At 42.7% G+C, this 19,323-nt stretch overlaps 1 protein-coding gene across 1 annotated transcript; it reads right to left on the minus strand.

Annotated features, from left to right (window-relative positions):
- Positions 1-1,557: 1,557 nt before the first annotated feature.
- SLC26A3 (solute carrier family 26 member 3) lies at positions 1,558-15,787 on the minus strand. The gene is made up of 20 exons (XM_059472546.1): positions 15,657-15,787; positions 14,729-14,868; positions 14,513-14,623; positions 14,264-14,421; positions 13,355-13,519; positions 12,463-12,615; positions 11,652-11,734; positions 10,737-10,884; positions 10,493-10,606; positions 10,306-10,383; positions 9,799-9,894; positions 8,968-9,074; positions 8,669-8,738; positions 8,488-8,580; positions 6,917-7,012; positions 6,074-6,307; positions 4,314-4,368; positions 3,279-3,424; positions 2,441-2,506; positions 1,558-1,852 (listed from the first exon to the last, which is right to left on the minus strand). The coding sequence occupies exons 1-20, from the start codon at positions 15,785-15,787 to the stop codon at positions 1,829-1,831; spliced, it is 2,268 nt and encodes a 755-aa protein (XP_059328529.1). The 3' UTR covers positions 1,558-1,828.
- Between the last annotated feature and the right edge of the window lie 3,536 nt (positions 15,788-19,323).

Consider the following 19,323-nt stretch of genomic DNA (forward strand, 5'->3'; position numbering starts at 1 on the left):
AGGTCTCCCTTCAGTCTCCTCCAGGCTGGACAGACCCAGTGACCTCAGCCACTCCTCATGTGGCTTCTCCTCAAGATCCATCACCATCTTCACTGCCCTCCTTTGGACACTCTCTGATAGTTTAATGTCTTTTTTATATTGTGGTGCCCAAATAACTTTCTTGTTCTGGAAAGATCTATTGTGTTTCACTCTATGTTTTTTGGAAGGCTGCATTGGAAGGGCACTTTGGCAGTGTGCTAATTGCACCTGTCCTCAAGCACTGCTGTGCTGAGTATCTGGCACAGGACACGTACCCTGTGGTGAATCTGCTGTGGCACACTCAGCAGAGCAGTGCTTGGTGTGAGCAGCTGCTCACCTCCCCATGGTGTCTGCAGGAAGCAGCATCTCTTGATGCCACCCAGGGCCACGTCTCCCACACCAGGGCAGGCACATGATCACCCGCCACAGAAGCACAGCTTGTTGTCCATCTGCAAATGCATCAGTGTTTCCTGAAAGCTGAACTTGTCCACTTCTGTCTTCAAGCTCACCTAATTCTTTCTACATTCAACATCTCTTCAATTTTAATACTGACTCCCAGCTTGGTTCTCATCAGATAACTCCAGATTAAAAAAAAAATTAAAAAAAAGATGAAAATATTTAACAGATTTTGTTTTTAACATCTGTATACTATGAAGATAAAAACTGTAGTGCAGAACACTTTCTCTTTCCCATCAGCCCTTGTTCAAGTCCAAATGCACATTTCTGGCCACCCAGCTTGACTGAAAGTTGAAACTAGGCTTTGAAAACTAAAAACTCTTGTGATTTCAGAGTGCTGTTTCTTTCAGACTCTGGGAATGGTTCCATTTTCCTCTAGGCTGAAGATTTTTCTACCTCTAGCACTTGCTATAAGAAATTAAAAGTTTTGTCACTGTGGGCATTGGGTGTTCTCCTCTGAAAGTTGTGATGTAGCTCATCTTCAATCCTTAGACTTGAAGCAGGGGTTAATTGTCAGCAGTTGTGCAGAGTATCAGAGTAGACTCTTTGAGCTGAAGCTGTTTGCCCATGTGTCCATAGATCCAGGCAGTTCAGCCTGCCCACCTGGAGCTCCACGCCCACAGCTCCCCAGCCAACTCCTGGGGCAGTGTCTGTCACAGCCTGGTCTCACTGCCTGAGCTACCCTGATGTGGCATGGACAAACGCACACACTGTCACTGAAACCATGGTGGGTCACTCTCTGTGTATGTACAATGGTTCACTACAGATGTATCCTCCCTTGTGCACTTTACACAAGCCCAATCCAAATCGATGAATCTTGTTTTGATCTGAAAATCCTGTGTCTTTCTTGAACAATCTTCGTAATTAGATACATTAGTCACTATGTACACTGTAATCATGCTTGTGGTAGTAAGCTAAGAGCAAGTTTAACTGAGTCTACTAAATATCTTACAAACCATCAAGAAAACTTTATTCAAGTTATATACATGATGAAGATAAAATATCAGTCCTAACTATTATTCTGTGGTATCCAAAACAAGATTTCAAATATTTATAGATTCTCAAGTAACTGTACAGGTTGTCTACAAACTGTGGTATGAAATAAGAAAATCTGTGTGATTTTAGCCTCTCTATATAAATATATATATATATATATATATATGTATATATAAATACATTTATACATACAGAGACACATAAAGACTAACAAGCCCATTTCAAAGCCTGGAACATAACTATATGTAGTAAATCCTTCTTAAGGTATTTAAAAGCATCCTTCTGTCTTCATGCTCATCACACATTCATCTTCTCTGACATTGTGTTGCTGGAGGATATTATACTTAGGAAGTTACATCTAAAATTTTGTTTCTGTTGGAATCTGTAGGGGAAAAAAAAAAAATTCCACATTCTGTAAAGAATAGCCATGGTAGGTGTCATCTGGTAAATGATGTGTAAGTATTTGATCCCCTAAAGCATTTGGGTGGGAAGACTGGGGTCTGACATTTCCTCCTCACAGGGTTGCCTGTGCTGGATACTGCCCTTGTCTGTGCTGAAAGGCTGCATGTGTCCCTTCCTTATCTCCGTCTCCAGACTCCCCTTCTGCCTGAGACATTTAGATAAACTGGACTAACATTGACTTCTCTGCCACAGGGCCATTCTACCAGTGACTTTATCATGGAGGAGCTGTGGTGGAAGGTGAGGATACCAGGTGAGGCAGGTGGTGAGGCAGCCTTTGCCTGCCTTCCCTCTGCCCCGTGCACACCGCAAGGCTCGAGAGCCGACCCCATCCCTCTTACCCGATGAGGCTTTACCCTAAGCCAAATCCCATCAGTAAACTGTCTGGTGGCTTTCTGCCTGGGCTGACACAAGAGCTGAGGTATGAAGAAGCTTTTTTTATCTGACCTAGCCATTCCCATGAGCAGCTCTTTTGGGCTACACTGTCTACAGGGCCATAGCCAGAGCTTACCGTGCACTCCCGGTTGCGCAGTCCATTCCTGGGGAGGATCACATAGTCACTGCTTCTACCCTTCTCCTGCAATGAGCACCAGAAGTTGTTGGTTAGGAAATGGATTGCTTTTCTTTGTCTGATCATCATTTTTTCACGTTAAAGAAGGTCTTGATTTTTAAGTCTCTGGAACATGCCTGGGATGTTGACATGGAAGAAAGGAAGGTCTCACTTGTCAGGCTTTTATGACCTCCACCGCATCTCTGGGTCAGTGCGGAAGATCCGGACCAGCTTAGTTAAGTGGGAACTGTTTCCACATGAGCAGCATTCTGAGTCTGGTACATTTAAACACATTCATTGTATACAGGATCCTTTCTTGCTCTTGATTTAAGAACACTCCCAGAAAGGCCATTACCAAATCTGGTGGTACTAATTTGTCCACACTACTTTAGCACTCCTTTTGAAGACAGACAGGACTGGAAAGCCTATGTGCAAGCAGCATAAAGTCTGCCTTTCAAGAGCCACTGCAGCAAATTGAGCAGTCTCTGCTGGGTGGGTGACCACAGAGGTGGATGGTGGATGGGCACTGTGCTCTTCCCAAAGAGGTGACTTGAAGTCCACAGCCAGGCCAGCCACCAGTGGGGATTATTCACTCCTTTCACAAATGGTTTTCCACACACCTGAACCAGGAGCCACTCTTGTTCTTCAGTTTGATTGGAGACCAGCTGAGATTTAATGACTATGTTTTTGAAAATAGAGATTGGTGGCACACACTGCTATAGCTGTGCAAGGCACTGCAGGGAGCCTGGCAATACTGGAAAGGCACTAAAGTAAGGAAAGATGAAGACTGTAGTGTTACCTCAGCAAGCTTTAATTTGGGGGAGTTGGCTATGTCCTTCTTCAGCAAAATGTGTAAAACTGCATCATGAATGGTGAGGAAAAACATGGATGGTTTAATCTCTTCATCAAAAAATGCACTTCTCTCCAGTTTGTCCAGGAGGCCCTCTGTGAGTGAACAAAATCAAAGACAAGTGACCTGCAGGCCTTAAAAAGGAAGAAATTGTGTATCCTGAGCATGCCCACTGACTGAACACGGGAGCTGCTGGCATAATGCACTATTTTATTTACTAGAGCAGATGGCTTTATGGATATCAAGAGGATGGAACATAAATGCCTATCAGTAGTTCCCTGCTCTATGCCAGACAGGAAGGAATTTGAGCCCCTTTTCTTATTTAATGCCTAGCCCAGGGTGCATGATGGAGGGTCCTGCAACCCAGAGCTGTACAATACAGCAGTGGCCATAGGTAAAAGGAGCCATCACACATGGCCCCAGCCTTTTGGGGACAGCATGGGAGGGTCAATTTCCCATTTGGTGGGACCTGTTTGCTATCTGTGATGGTGTTCACGGGGGTTTTTGGATGAGGGAAGAGATGAAGGTCTGACTCCATGTTTCAGAAGGCTTGATGTATTATTTTATGATATATATTACATTAAAACTATACTAAAAGAATAGAAGAAAAGATTTCATCAGAAGACTAGCTAAGAAAAGAATAGGCAAGAATGATCACAAAGGCTTGTGGCTCAGCTCTCTGTCAGAGCCAGTTGGGCTGTGACTGGCCATTAATTAGAAACAACCAACATTGGCCAATCACAGATGCACCTGTTGCATTCCACAGCAGCAGATGATCAATGTTTACATTTTGTTCCTGAGGCCTCTCAGCTTCTCAGGAGGAAAAATCCTAAAGACAGGATTTTTCATAAAAGATGTCTGTGACAGTTATCCAAGACTGGAAGGTAAAGCTGGGTGATCCTCCACAGCCATACTCAGAGGTCAGCAGGGGACGCAGGGGGATGAGGCATCTGTGGTGATGCCAAAGCAAAGGCCAGTACTCACCGTATGCCCCAGCAATGTAAATGTCAATGTCGAGCCGGACAAACTCTTTCAAAGTCTGTTAAACCAGAAGGAGGCACCATTTAGATTCTGCTGGGCTTGCTGATTGCCACTGTAGTGATTAGCCACAGCAAACATACCAACCACTCTATGATATTTAAGTTCTATGATGGTAAGTGGATCTAGACTCAAACTCTGTTGCACACAGAGGCAGGACAATCTCTTCACATGGCTGCAGACAGGGGTGCCCAAGCCTTTTGAAAAGAGGCAGTATTGAAAAGGTTTAGCTCACAGAGAAGCAGGTGATCTTTCATAAGTTGTATGGCTTTGTTGTATCTACATGATACATTATGAAACTAAAAAAAAAAATACTTCACAATCTTCTGGGGGAGATTTTTGTAACTGGGAACTTGAGCAGAACTAGAATTCCCACTGTCATGGTGGGTCTTTAGTTCCTATGGAAATACACACCCTCTGTGTCTCCAGACTGTTAACTGCAGCTGCTGCTGTTGAAAATGTTGTGCCTTTTGCCTTGTTCAAAGTCATCTGGGCAAGCAAAAGCAGGAGTTGAAATGGGACTCCAATGTTCCAACTCCAGCTGGATGTTTAAAACTACATTTCACATCTACATTTCTGCAAAGCTTCCCAAAATCTTACCAGGTGAAGAAAGGGTACCACACCCAACAATTTAATTCCAAGACAATTTATATTGACTATTTAAACTATTTCCTAAACATTTTCTATAGAAAATGCACATTCAAATTTACACAAACTCAAGGTTTGCCACTGGCCATCCAGTCCATGTAGCAATGCCTTTAAGAAGCAGACTACAAACACAGAATAGAATCATAGAATGGTTTTGGTTGGAAGGGACTTAAAGATCACCTTTTTCCAAACCCCTGCCCTGGACAAGGACACTTTACACTGGAGCAGGTTGCTCAGAGCATCATCCAACTTGCCATTGAACAGTTTCAGGGATGGAGCATCCACAGCTTCTCTGGGCAACCTGTTCCAGTATTTCACGATCCTCACAGTAAAAGATTTCTTCTAATCTGGACCTGCCCTCTTTCATTTCAAAGCCATTGTCTCTTGTTTTATCACTATATACCCCTGTAAGAAGTCCCTCTCCATGTTTTTTCATAGGCTCCCTTTAAGTATGGAAAGGCCATACTCAATAGTACAGCCTTCATAGCCTTCTCCTCTCTAGGCTGAACAACTCCAGCTCTCTCAGCCTTTCCTCACAGGAGAGATGCTCCAGCCCTCTGGTCCTTCCCATGGCTCTCATCAGGACCTGGTCTAAGATGTCCATGTCTTTCCTGTGTTGGTGACCCCACAGTTGGTCACCTACCTCAGGTGAGGTCTCATGGGAGTGGAGTAGAATCTCTCATGAGAATGGGAAGAATCACCTGCTGGTCACACTTCTTTTTAAGCAGCCCAGGATATGATTTGCTTTCTGGCCTGTGAGCGCACATTGCTGGGTCATGTCCAACTTTTCAGCCACCAGAATCCCCATCTCCTCCTCTGAAGAACTGTTCTCAATCCATTGATTCCCCAGTCTGTGTTGATAGGGGGGATTGCCCTAATCCACCTGCAGCACCTTGCACTTTGTTGAACTTGGCCTTGTTGAACTTCATGAGGTTCAGGTGGGCCCACTCCTGTCCCTCTGGGCACCATCCTTTTGCTCATGTGTATCCCTCAAGTGTAACTGCATTTGTAAGAGTTTCTCTCATAGGATCACTGTTTGTCTCATGAATTGTGATTACCTTTCGGAGGACTGTCATGGCAGAAAAATCCAGGAAGGACACTGATGAGAAATCCAGAATGATGCTGTGGATGTTGACCTGGGGCACACTGATGCCAGGGGGGAGGTCGGTGCTCCAGTTGATCTGAATGGGCAAGTCTGTCATGGTGGTGGGCTGGTCCAGCTCCTCTATCTTGTTGTTGTCCAACTCTTCCTCTGACTCATATGTAGGGTTAGCCATGCAAACCAAGCCCTTCTGTGTTGACATAGAAAAATGTCCTAATTAGTTCTCCTCTTTAATACCCAGCCAGGGTAGTGGTACTTCTCACACAAGGGCAAGAGTGATGGCAATGCACAACTGGTCTTCCCATGAGACAGAGCAGGGACCACCTGAAAAGTTCTGTCTCTCCCTTGTCTGGAGAAACACGGAAATTATTTAATCATCATCATAATCACTTAATGATGGCTTTTTATTGTTTCCTGAAGCCAGTTGCCAGACATATTTTTAATTCAGTAATTTTTGAACAAGTCACCAAAAGGCATGCAGGATTTGAGGTGGGAGAAAACCAGCTTTATCCTACCATTAATGCAGAAAGACATTCACTTCTGTGGGATCTGATTTGTTATTTCTTGCCAAACAAAGCTCTATGGACGCACACAAGCTCTGCCCATGGTAAATCTGTAGGTCTCTAACTGTGAGAGCCATTTAAAATCTTGGTTTTTAAATGTGTTTATGTCATGAAGTGGCAGCTTGGGGAGTGGTATATATAATTAAGAAGAGAGGCTATGAGGCCCTTCTCTGCCATGTAAAACAGGGAGCTGGTTGGTTAACTCCCCCCTCACCCCAGGGGTTTGCCTGACATACCAGTGTCACTTGCAGCTCTCCCTTCTTCAGCATCTTCCTGATCTTCCTCAGAGCTTTATTGCGTTTCCTCAGGACTCTCATGGGGTTGAAGCCAACCTGCAAAAACAGCACTTTGAATAATTAAACAAAAAAATCCTCAGTGACAGCAGGGAAAGGACAAAGCATCCCACAAGGTTTTTGTTACAGTCATGATGACCATAGATTGAACTTGATGTTGTCTGCCACTTTTCACAAACTCAAGCAAAGGCTTATTCCAGTTTGGAAGGATGTCTGTGGGAATGGCTGCAAATGAGGCAGGGCTATCTGTTCTGCTTTAGGACACCAGCATGGACAGCATTACAGCAGTGACAGTGCTGTGCATCTCCAGTGACAGGTCAGCACCTCCAGCAGGCTGGCACAGTGCTGGCATCTCCTACTCATCTGCATTATGGGGTGGTCACCCAGGTGGCCAAGATCTGAGAGCTCATGGTTTGTATCTGCTTTGTGCCTCCTGACTGCAGCGTGGGTCAGTCACCCACTCTTTTTCCTGAAGAAGAAAGCCAGATTTTATCATGTTGCCTGCATATGTCTCTTGAAACTCTGAGCTGGTATTAATAAAATTAGATGGCAGGTAAATTAGGCTAATAATCAAATTTGGCTAAAATACTAAATTCCTGCAAGTCTTCTGCCTCATCCATCTAGTGTGTAGAGGAGAAAGGCGTTAGAAGTATCTGAATTTCTAGAGAAGGAGTGGTGTGAACATCTGCACTCACAGAAAAAAAGCTTCAGGCTCTTCTGAGGTGAAAGCCAAGCACATGGAGAACCAAATGTGTCAGATTCCCTCATTCCTCTGCCAGTGTCAGTTCCTCATGTGAAGAACAAACTGCTCATTACGAGTGCTCAGGGAGTCACTGCCTATCACCTCCCCACTAAGAGCAGCAGGAGGGAGAGGTTATGGTGCAAGTTGTGTTTGGGCTGGGGATGGTGAGCCTCATTCACACAGGGGGGGCTCAGGGGTCCTGGATCTCTGTGCTGGCTATGGAAACACTGGCTGCATTCAGCAGTTTGTTATGAAAGATGTTAAGACCTCTTTGAGAGGATGATTCCATTTGGCATTCTTCTGACTGTTGTGGTTATGTTCTTGGGCCAAGACAAGTAAACTAGAATTTATTGTGTGTAAATAGTACAAGAACAAATAAAATAAAATAAAATAAAATAAAATAAAATAAAATAAAATAAAATAAAATAAAATAAAATAAAATAAAATAAAATAAAATAAAATAAAATAAAATAAAATAAAATAAAATAAAATAAAATAATTTTTCCTTTTTATTATCTATGTTTACATTCCTTTGTTCTTGAAATATGTATTTTTATGGTATATGTATGGTATAGACATTGCTATGGTGTAAGTACAGCATGAGTCAGGCAGTTATGTTACATATACATGTTATATTAGAGTAGTGGGAACAGTATAAAGAAAATTCACCCTTGAACTGTGGAATGACTGCATATGTAGTAATTATTGGGAAACTCTATCCACCATAATGTGTCACACAATTCATATGTTCAGAACAGACCCAGACACTTACAGCAGTGATGAGTTTCTCTCTGAAGAATTCAATATTAGCAAAGAAAATTGGAGAGGAGCATCTGAAAATCTTCACTCCCTCTGGCTCATAGATCTGTAAAATGAAGCAAAAGTGCCAGTGGCAATGTTTGCTATAGAAGCACAAGTGCAGCAGGTGGTAAAAGAAATGAGACATTTCTTACATCAGTGTAATCCTTCCTGTTTCTGTAGATGTTGCTTCTCCCAACATTGGCCAAAACAGTGCAGCTTGGACTGTGAACAAACACACACACAGTTATTTGTGTCCCACATGGGAACAGGATCAAATGAAACCATCTCCGCTGGGGTGGCACACTGAGGCAAACCCCACATCCAAAGGTTTACACCTGTAAATTATTTTTCCATGCACAGTAGCTGGACAGACCAAGGCACAGACAGGGCTGTTGCCCTTCTCTGTACAGAGGGAGGCCCTGGGATACCATTGCACTGAACAAATACTCACATCTGGGAGCGGATCACCACAGTCAGCAGCTGGAATGCCACAGCTGCTGCTAGTCCAATGTCCAGGCCAAGAAAGATGGCAGATAAGAAAGTCACCACCCATATAACCTGTAAGGACACAGTGGATGGCAACATTAAAAACATGTCAAGAACCTGATGAAAATCCAGCAGAAAGGCAAGATTAGAAGTAAATCAGAAATCTGTAAAGTTGAGAGTTTTAAGTGCGCAAATACAGGTGCTGTGAGTGTACATGACGATAAATTACTAGATAATGCTGAATAACTTTTAGCCACAGAGCTCAAAGCATTTTCATGGGGCAAATAACTATTTGATGGCTGTAAAAACTGAGGCCTGGAACTATTTGTGAGCCTTAAATTTTGTGAGAGGTAACAAGTCCTGCTCTCTAGCCACAAGCTTTACCATTTCAAGTAGACCCTTCAAGTCCCAGTTTTCATTTGTTTGTTGCTGTGATCTTCCATATGACACATTGTGTGATTGTGAGAAATGTCCCTAATGCTTAGTCAATGCAGTAGATATTTGGATATTTTCTGTCATTTAGACATTTTCTGTAAATATCTTCTCTATTTGACTTAATAAAATGCACTATTTTAATAGATTTTGATGAAATGGATGAAAATGAAGTTAAGAGTGAGAATTGACTCCAAATAAATGGGACAAAATGGAAAACATTAACAAGGGATATTCCAGTAAAAAAGGCATGCAAATATCATACTTACTGTTTAGTGAAGTAAAACTGGGATTAAAAAAAGAAACATTTGTATGATAGATTACTTTTTCAGAGCGTTTAACTTCTGATGCTTGAGAAACTCACACAGTCATACTTGTCCTTTCTCCAGAGGATGCCTATTTCCTTGAACTGCATGAGCATTCCTTTCAAATTGCCAAGAGCCAAAGATGCAAGGACTGACTGTTAAAAAGACCAAAAGACATGTTCCTTGTTTTAGTAAGCAAAGGAAATGTAAAACATTAGGAATTAAAAGATCATACAAATAGGGCCAAGGAACAGCTGAAAGGCCAGGGAGCTGCTCCCAGTGCACACTGCTGTTGGAACATCCAACACTGCACTATGGTGCAGTGCAGGTGTCTGACTGAGACTGTAAATCTCACTTATTTTCGGCACCTGAAAGTTGGTTTTTGGTGTTTGGGTACTTATGTCCCCTTTGAAGGACCAGATGTAGGGATTCTTTCTGGCATAACGTGGGAAGAAGAACCAAGCTATTCAAACCTTTTTGGCTCCCACTGAACACTCTCAGTGTGCTCAGAGAGCAGCCCTGTCTTTGGGAAGCAGGAGGAAGCAATAGATGAAACCAGGGAATACCTTCTGTAATGGTGCCAGGAGAAACCCAATGGCCAAGATCACAACCAAAACAATGACAGATGAGATAATGCCAGCAATCTGCATGAGAGAACAATTCCACAATGAGTAAGTGCCCACAGGCATGACGGCTAGCTAGGAAAAAAGGAGCTATCTTTCATTAAATGTCATCATGATTTCTCTTCTGTACCTGTGTTTTGCCTCCTGTGCTCTCCTGCACACCTGATCTTGACAGAGCAGTGCTGGAGGCAAATCCCTTGAATGATCCACCAACTATATTACCCAGCCCAAAAGCAATTAGCTCCTGAAATAAAAATAAAAGAGATTGTTCTTAAGAGCTGGTTTGTGACAGCTATTCACAAGGCAAAGCTTTCCTAAAATGACTTATTTCTCATTGATGAATGCAGTATATTGATCTCTGTGTTATTGCCTACCTGGTTGCCATCTATTGGGTAGTCATGCTTGATGGAATACACTTTAGCCACAGAGAAGGCTACTGCAAACCCAACGATCGCAATGGAAATGCCATCTCCAATACAGTTCTGGAGGATGCCTGCATCAGGTGCAACAGGTGCATGAAACCTGAAAAACAAAATCTCAAATCATTAAGGAGATGCCTAAGGGTCTTTTGCAGATCCTAGGGAGAATTCCCTTCTGAACTTCTTTTTCTCCCTCCTTTTTTTCCAGTGAACTGAAATCTGAAGAAAGGAGGCTCATGAGCAGAAATAGCTGTTGCTCTGCAAGCTTCACCTAGTAACACCCCTGGGGCTGCAGAGACCACCCCAGACTCACTCTGCTGTCCCAGTAAATGCTTTTCTCCCTCTTTTTAAATTGACATGTGCCACCTGATATTCTATATGTGGAGAAATAATCTTTATGTGGATATAGCTCTGGATGGGCAGATGTTGAGGCCTCTGGAGGATAATGGTGCTGAAGAGATGCTGATGGCTGGTCATGGGGCCAGGGAGGAGAATTGTGCAGTGTCCTGGCAGCTTCCCAGGGCTGGTGGTGGCTGCTGAACTGTGCATGTGCTGTGAGGGAAACGGAGGAGTTCAGGAGTGAGTAGTTCAATTAAAAGGACAAACATCAACCTCCTGCTCACCAGCTATCTCAGAAATTGAAGTACACAATTATTTCATGTCTCAGTGTTCTCCTTGATAAGTAGGAGATGTGCTCTAAGTGTAACTTTTGTGTACTGAAAGTGTATCATATCATTGAGAGAAAAATGTTTATTTACCTACAGAAGAAGATGAAGCAGATAATTTTAATCAGAGACACAGCTGAACTCGTTCGACGCTGCCGAACTAAAGAGAACGTCTTGCTCCGCTGGTGAATTGTAAGTCACTTACCCTTCCTCTAGTTTTCCAACAACAGCTACATCAAATTTTTCTTCCAAGTTGACAAAATGGGAAATCAGTGCTGCTAAGATTGTCTGAAAGATAATAAACCACATCTCCATTAGGCACATTAAAGCAAGAGTGTGAAGAATCTCTTACACACTGTCCAGCCTCATCACTAGTACCAGAATTGTGCCCCAAGTTTTCACATCCCTTTGCTGTTCAGATGTCATTCCTGAATGACCTAACAGGTATGGGTTTACATTCACAAATCACACAGATTGTAACAGAATATCTTACTAACAACAGAGATCATCCCACCCAGTAAACCAGGTATATTCTAACAAGGTGCTGTAATGACCCTGGGGGAAAACAAGTGCTGCTTGAGTCTTTACATCCTCCAGGATTTTAGGGGCTTGCTGCCCCTGTGAAGCTTCTTCCACCCTCTGCTGCTCAGAGTGGGCAAAACCTTCTGCTGCTGGAGGGCAAAATAATTTTGTGTGGGGCCACAGATATCCAGGATTTCAGTGGCTGCTTGCAGGTGTGGTGCAGAGGGGCCTCAGCTGTGAGACTGCAGCTGGCTGCTGTCAGAGCCTATATTGTCCAAGGAAAAAATTCATAGTTTATAACACCACAGATATGTCAGTTAAGAACACCTATGTGGAAGTAAAGCATCTCACAATAGCTCCTGAATGCTGTAAATTTTTCTTTATAGGTAAAATGATAATGCATAATTTAGTGGATAAAAGGAGAAGAAATAGTTAAAACTCTGCTTCCTGTGTCATAACATGGAGCAATTGCAAAATCAAAGGAAGTGACTCACCACAAGGAGTTCAATGGGGATGGGAGCCGGTAACTTTTCCTTGTATCGATCGTTCATTTCTTTCACCACAAACACGATAAGCAAGACAATCAGTGATGTGACAAGGTCAGCAACGTTTGCTTCTGTGATCTGGCTGAAAACGCTCTCCAGAGTCTGCAGAATCAGGAAGAGACACGTGGTGCTTCAGAAACAGTTGTGCCCTGGCACAATATCACTATCCCTTCCGGAATAGCCTGTATCTGAGCAGCTCTAAGGACTGTGCTGTTCGGGATTTATTCCCTGTGGGATGATGTGGACTGCAAACCCCCTGAATGTATGTGCACCTGCCAAATGATAGAAGCATCTGCAAAAGACCTTTTCCACAAACTTGTGACCCTCTCCTCCAGATTTGACCCCGAGGGAAGGTTGGAACAACAGGCAAGTTTGTGATAGGAAATGTGAGCAATGGCATTGCTGGGCAGGTGCCTTTCTCCACTCCTTCCCTCCTGTTCTTCTTGCCCCTCCTTTCTCATCCAACAGCCCTCACAGAGTCATATGCAAATTAAATATGTATAATATCAGTCCAGTAAAAATGAATAATTAAATCCTTAAGGCAGAGTTGAATGCTTATTTGAAATATGCCAACACAATGTAGTATTATTGTATTATCTAATACAATATAATTATCTAATAATTATATATTATCTAATTATCTCAATAGGGTGTAACTTGGTGGTTGGTAATAAATTTAAAGATTGGATAAATACTAATAACATTTTCTCATTTTTTTCTTGTTTTTCCTCCTGCTTTGCATTTTTTTGCTGAGTTATTATTACTGCCTTGTGATACACAGTCAGAAATACATCCCAGGTACATCAATAGCATTAGCAAATAATGAACACCTAGCACTTACATAGATGATGCCAAATGGTACATTAAATCCAGGGACAGATAGCTGAAACATGAATTTCAGTTGAGATACCAAAACATGGATAGCTGCAGCAGTTGTGAATCCACTGATTAATGATTGTGATAGATAAATAACGATGAATCCAAACTGGAAAATTCCCAGAAGCAACTGAAATACAAAATGAGCATATGTTAGTGGGATTCATTTGTGTTTTAAAGCAATCTTTGAAAGAAAGACAACCATATTTAATGAAAGCAAAGATTTTCACCTCATCCCATCCATCCAGAGATTAAGGAATGTACCATCACCAGACTTGCTGACATATAGCAACAGAGAGCAAAATACTAGTATGAATAACTGCTGCAGCAGTTAAAACCCATTCTTTTTATTTTACAGCTAAAATATACATCCTTACTTCTAGGGTTTTCAGTTCCTATATTTTCACATGGTACAAGGGTTTCATGAAGCAGCAAATATATTAGTATGTTAGGAGGGAGGAACTGTAGGAATCCTTTATCAGGGAGTAAGGATAAGTGGGTTTTTTTAAAAAACAAATCCAAATATTTTGCTATTGCAAGGCAGAGTTTGTACTACCATTGGTGCATCTGCATCGTTCACATTACTTTCACAGCTATTTTTTTCCTATCCAGCAGATTGTTTTTTGCTGTAGGTGTAGGTTGCAGCTGTGTAGGCTGTGGGCTCAGGCCTGTGCAAAACCAAGGGTTTCACAGCACATGAGTGAGTGCCTGGTCACTGGAGGGAAGAGATGTCTCCTAATCAGTGAGCCAGGGTCACTACATGTTAAGTGGAAGAGGATTACTTTGGTGACTACAACAGTAGAAACCAGAGAGGAAGGTCAGGCCACCCTCCATCTATTCACACAGGTGTGCACACACACATGCATTTACCAACCTGAATAACCCCAGAAAGGAAGGTTACAGATGCAGCCACCATCACCCTCTCATCATTTATTGCTGAGGTATTGGTGGAATTGGCATTTCCAGTGCTGTCATCAGGGACCAGCCTGGTGACGACTCCTCCCACCATGAGGCTCAGGACAGGGAAGGGACCTGAGCAGCACAAGGCACTTGTTAAAAGATCTGAAGAGGCAGCATGTAGCTCCTCATCAGTGAGGAGGGTAGGTGGTGTGCCTGAACTTACCCACTGAGATATGTCTCGATGTGCCAAAGATAAAATAGACCAGGACAGGGAAGAATGCTGCATAGAGTCCATAACTGGGGGGGACATTCACCAGCAAAGCAAAGGCCAGACCTGCAGAGACAGAGGCCCAGGGAAGGTGATGTGTGTGCTGCAGGCTGAAGCCAGCAGTGCCTTGGCTTAGCAGGCTGTGTCAGGACACACATTTCCCCAGGGTACCTTGCAGCACAGCCACCAGCCCCGTGTTGATGCCAGAGATGATGTCATTCAGGATCCACTCTCTGAAGCGGTACGCTGGCAGCCACGAAACGACTGGAAACAAACGCAAAGCAATTTTTTTGGCCCTTTGTGGGGAGCAGCTGCAAAGGCACAAGGGAACAAAATTTTGTCAGTGAACAGCTTGGCTGAATTGCAGCCTGTTTCAGAGAGGTGAGGAAAGGGGAAGGATTCAGGTTCTGGATGCCAGAAGTCAAAATCTCACCCAGACACAGCCCTGATCAACCTACACTGCCTTCTGTGCTTCGAGGTAAATCCAGTGGCCTTCAGAGGTCCTTTCCAAACCAAATTCTCATAGAACCCTAGGTTGGAAAGGAACCTCTGTGGCCATCTAATCCAACCCCCCACTCCAATAAGCAGGCATGCCACCCACTGGGTCAGGTTTCTCAGAGCCCTGTCCAATCTAACCTTGAACATTTCCAGGGAGAGGGGATCCACCATGTTTCTGGGCAACCTGTGCCAGTACCTCACCACCCTCATCATAAAAAAATTATTCTTGATATCCAGTCCAAATACACCTTCTTTCAGTTTAAAATCATCATCCCTTGTCCTGCTGCAACAGGCCATGGTAAAAAGCCTGAGTATGTCTTTCTTGTAGGACCCCTTTAAGTACTGAAAGGGTGCACTAAGGGCTTCCTAGAGTCTGTGCTGCCAAGGGCCCAGAAAAAGAGAAGCTACCTTAGATACAGGTGTAGGAAGATTTCTAAGGGTAGCAGCAGTCAAAATCCAATAGAAAAATCTAACATTGAATTTAATTAATGAATTTTCACTTGCTATGTTGGTGATGGACACTGTCAAGATGGAGTTCATGCTGTCCAAGAGCAGTCAGGACTGCTCTTAGATCTAATTTGAAAAAAAAAAATCTCCTTACCTAAAATAGAGTTTCAGGTGATCCCAAAAGGTTTTATGGTATCTGTGCAATTTCTCATGCTCTTCATTGAATGCATTCTCCGAGTATACAGGTCTGGCTATAACATAATGGTTACCCACAGGTTCAACCATTTCTCCTGAAATGTCAGGATAGGATAATTACTTGTGTGTGCTCCTCTCTGCTCCAGGTGCTTAAAAACCTGAAATGAAGAACAGGCTTAGCTCCTTATGTACTGTGGGACAGGTATCCATAGCATAGCTGAGTGAGCTCCAAACTGAGCGTTACCACCTTTGAAGATCAAAAGAGGGATGGTTGAGACACCCGCTGCACTTTGCCAAGGTGATCTCCTGCCCTGCTCCTCCTCCCACTGCAGAGCAGTGTTTCACTGGAGCATGAAGTATTTCTTTCTAAAGATGCAGCCAGAAAGTGAACAAGATGGTTTCTGAGTTAATTTATCTCTCACTCAGCCGTGTACAATCAAAAACTTCCTCCCTCAAAGGAAATTAATTTCCTAAAGAACAAACAAGCAGATCCCAAGCAGTTTCTCTTTGTGGCACTGCTGGGAGGGCTGGGAGCTCACTATAACCCACACATGAGGGGAAAGGCAGAGCCCAGGCAGGGCTCAGCCTGGATTGAATTCAGAGACAAGGCTGAAGGTATTGGGCTGGATTTTTGTGACAAGGAGATCAGGCTCAGGAGTAAAAAAGCATATTGCTGCTTGTTATTTGTAAGATTTATTTCCACAAATTGTCTGGACTGCTTCTCCTCTGCTTCATGTTCACAAACAGTTGTTGCAATGTCTCACCTGTATGCTGTTTTCTGCCTTGTCCCACCCCACATTTGCATGTTTGTGCTGAAGAGAAACTGTCCTGGGTCACTCCAGAAATGACCCTTGGAGCCCACATTACACATGAGAATGAATCTGCTCATCACTCACTTCAGTCAATACCCCTGGGTATTTTGCAGCAATTACTTGATGCCATCACTGTGCTGCTCACTGTGCTGTTATGTTTCTTATTATGCCCACATTCTTCCCACATTAAATTCACCTTAAACCTGTACTGTTTAAAAATATTTCTCTCAGTTGAAGCCACCATTAAATGTTTAATATAGTACTAGTCCCAGACAGAAGCTGTGGAACTTGCTCTTTGCAGCAACAGTTGGACTTGATGATCATTGTAAGATCCTTCCAACTGGAACTAATCTGTTTGATCCTGCTCTATTTTGTTTTGTGTCAGAAATTAAGATGTGCTGTAGGAAGCAGTAGTCTTTCAGGACACTGATAATAGAGGTTTTTCACTTATTTTCTCTCCCTTAATGAAAATGCTCTATCTAAGCTCATTCAAAACATCAATCCAAAGCCAGTTAAAATAATACTCTGATCTATAATTTTACACTGCTGTCCCTCCCTCTGTTGGGATCAGAGCTCCAAAACTGAGGCTGATAAAATTTCAATGAAAAAATTAGTTAGTTCAATTTATTCCTTGATAAATCGTAGTTACTGAGATTTGCAAGAAGTTGTTTTATCTATTAAAGGTTTTTAAATTGATCTAGTCTGTCTGTCTGCCTTTTAGACTTCATGTCACAAAGAGGGATATTGCTGAAAGTCCTGTGGAATAGTTTTGTCCATTACATTGTAGGGTACAAGATGTACTATTTGTACCCTTTGAAAAGTTCCTAAGCCATAAAAATGAAAGAAGTGTATGGGTGACTCTTTCATTTCAGATTTTCCTCAGTGCTGCAGCTGCTGAAGCTTTTGAGAGTACTTCAGTTGTCCCTGCTGCCCCTTGCCCAGGGAGGCAAAGGGGCAAATTTCTTCAGGCCAAATTTACTGCCCCAGTCTCAGGGAGCATACAATATCTTCTGTACAACTCTCTAAACATCCTTTGGTTTATTAGTGCTGGTCTTATTGAAGGTGTAAGTGTCTTGCATGTGTTTTTTACCTCCTGAATGCCCCCAGTTTACAGACTGCCTTGGGGGCTGATGGCTTAGGGCTGCAGGGGAGGCCAGGAGCCTTGCCAGGCTGAAGTCTGCATTAAACACCACAGTGCCGTGCTTCAGTGAGGTTTAACCAAGCCAGCCCAAGCACCTGCAGGACAGTGGAAGGTGCCTTCAGCCTGCTCCCTGGCAGGTAAGCAGGACCACAGGGAGCTACCTTGCTGCAGATGGATGACCATTGCTGCTGGGCAAGCTTCTCCTGTCTCATTCCCTCTGCCAAGGCTGGCAGATACCACAAGTGCAGCCAGTATTGCCTTCCTCTTGCTCACTCTCATTTCCTTCCCATATATCTTTAAAAAGATGGGATGCCTCAGTATGGGGAGGGTTTTTATCAGTTAGACATTACTTATTTTAGCTGTTTTAAAGAAAAGGAGGATATTGTGAAAAGTACCAGCTCCTTCACAAATTCCTTAAAAGAGAAATCTGTACTCCAGTAACCCACACTGCTTTCCAGAGTGCCTTGGGCTCCTTGGGGGACAAGACCAATTTTTCTGATGACTCCTGTAATGTGTCAGCATGGACCAAGCTCACACTGCTCAGCTATTGAGTGGTTACAATTATCAGTCACTATTGACCTAGACTAGATCTGAAACAGAACTCCAGAGACAACATTCTGGTTCAGTTTTAATCCATATAGCCTCTGGTCCTGTTCTCATGGTCAGCAACTAACAACACTGGCATTTCTCACACGTAAAAATCTCCAAATCCACTGCTAATCCCTCAGCTCTGTGAAATCTTGGAAATGTATATTTTCATATGTGCCATTTTGTTGAGAGGATTAACAAAAGGATATTTTTTTCTTTACTGATTTATCCTAAATATTGACTAAGAAGAACATAAAAATATGTAATTTTAATTGAATAATTAAATATTAACATAGTCCATCTCACTTTTAAATCTATGTATATCACACACAAATTGAACTTCTCTGCAATATAAACAATTGAAAAATACAAGAAAATTCCACAAAGGAAACTTTAACATTTTACAAAAAATAAAATACATGACTAGAAGCATTTCATTTATAAGCATCACTTCACATATCCCATACCTAAAATGACAATTTTAAACTGTACCTGTTATATCTTCCAGGAAGCTCTTCAGAAGAAATGACACCAAGATTTTTTGGATTAAGATGCCCCTGAAATTTTCATAGGCAGTGCAGGTATCTTATGCTCTTCTTCACTTCAGAACCTCCCTAAATACTGCCAGCACTTTAATAACTAACTTCAGTTAACTTTTACAAGAAAGGAAGATTTAACTGTGGCCTTGACCATTGAGCCTATCTTCAGGAGGGTGATAAGGAGTAATTTCTTAAAGTTCTCTGGGATATTTCTTATCTTTGTTTAGTGAACTGTTTCTGATTGGTCTGCAGAGATCATATGGGAAAATAGGGGTGAATAAGAAGGACTGTCTGTTGCAATCCTGTTGCTGAGCTGAAGAGGGAAGTGTGGACAGAGCTCAGTTATGGTATCCTTCATTTCTGAAGAGGCCTAAGTCATTGATGAGGGAGATGGGCAGCTGGGCATGCCAGCTCTGAGCAAAGCTTGCCTCCCCAGACATTCCTCCAAAGCATTTTTAACAGTCCCTAAATTGCCTTTCCAAAGGCAAGTTCTGGATTCTCAGATTATTGCCAAAAATAATCTTTGCAGGGATTTCCAAAGGGCAG

Source organism: Ammospiza nelsoni, chromosome 5 (genome assembly GCF_027579445.1).
Source record: "Ammospiza nelsoni isolate bAmmNel1 chromosome 5, bAmmNel1.pri, whole genome shotgun sequence".
Taxonomy (NCBI): Eukaryota; Metazoa; Chordata; class Aves; order Passeriformes; family Passerellidae; genus Ammospiza; species Ammospiza nelsoni.

Excerpts from the sequence above, each read along its gene's own strand:
- SLC26A3 (XM_059472546.1), bottom strand. The coding sequence starts at position 15,787 with ATGGTTGAACCTGTGGGTAACCATTATGTTATAGCCAGACCTGTATAC. Across the intron at positions 9,895-10,305 it reads TCCTGGCACCATTACAGAAG|TCAGTCCTTGCATCTTTGGC; the intron begins GTATTCCCTGGT and ends TCTTTTTAACAG. Across the intron at positions 1,853-2,440 it reads TGCGCAACCGGGAGTGCACG|ATTCCAACAGAAACAAAATT; the intron begins GTAAGCTCTGGC and ends TTTCCCCTACAG.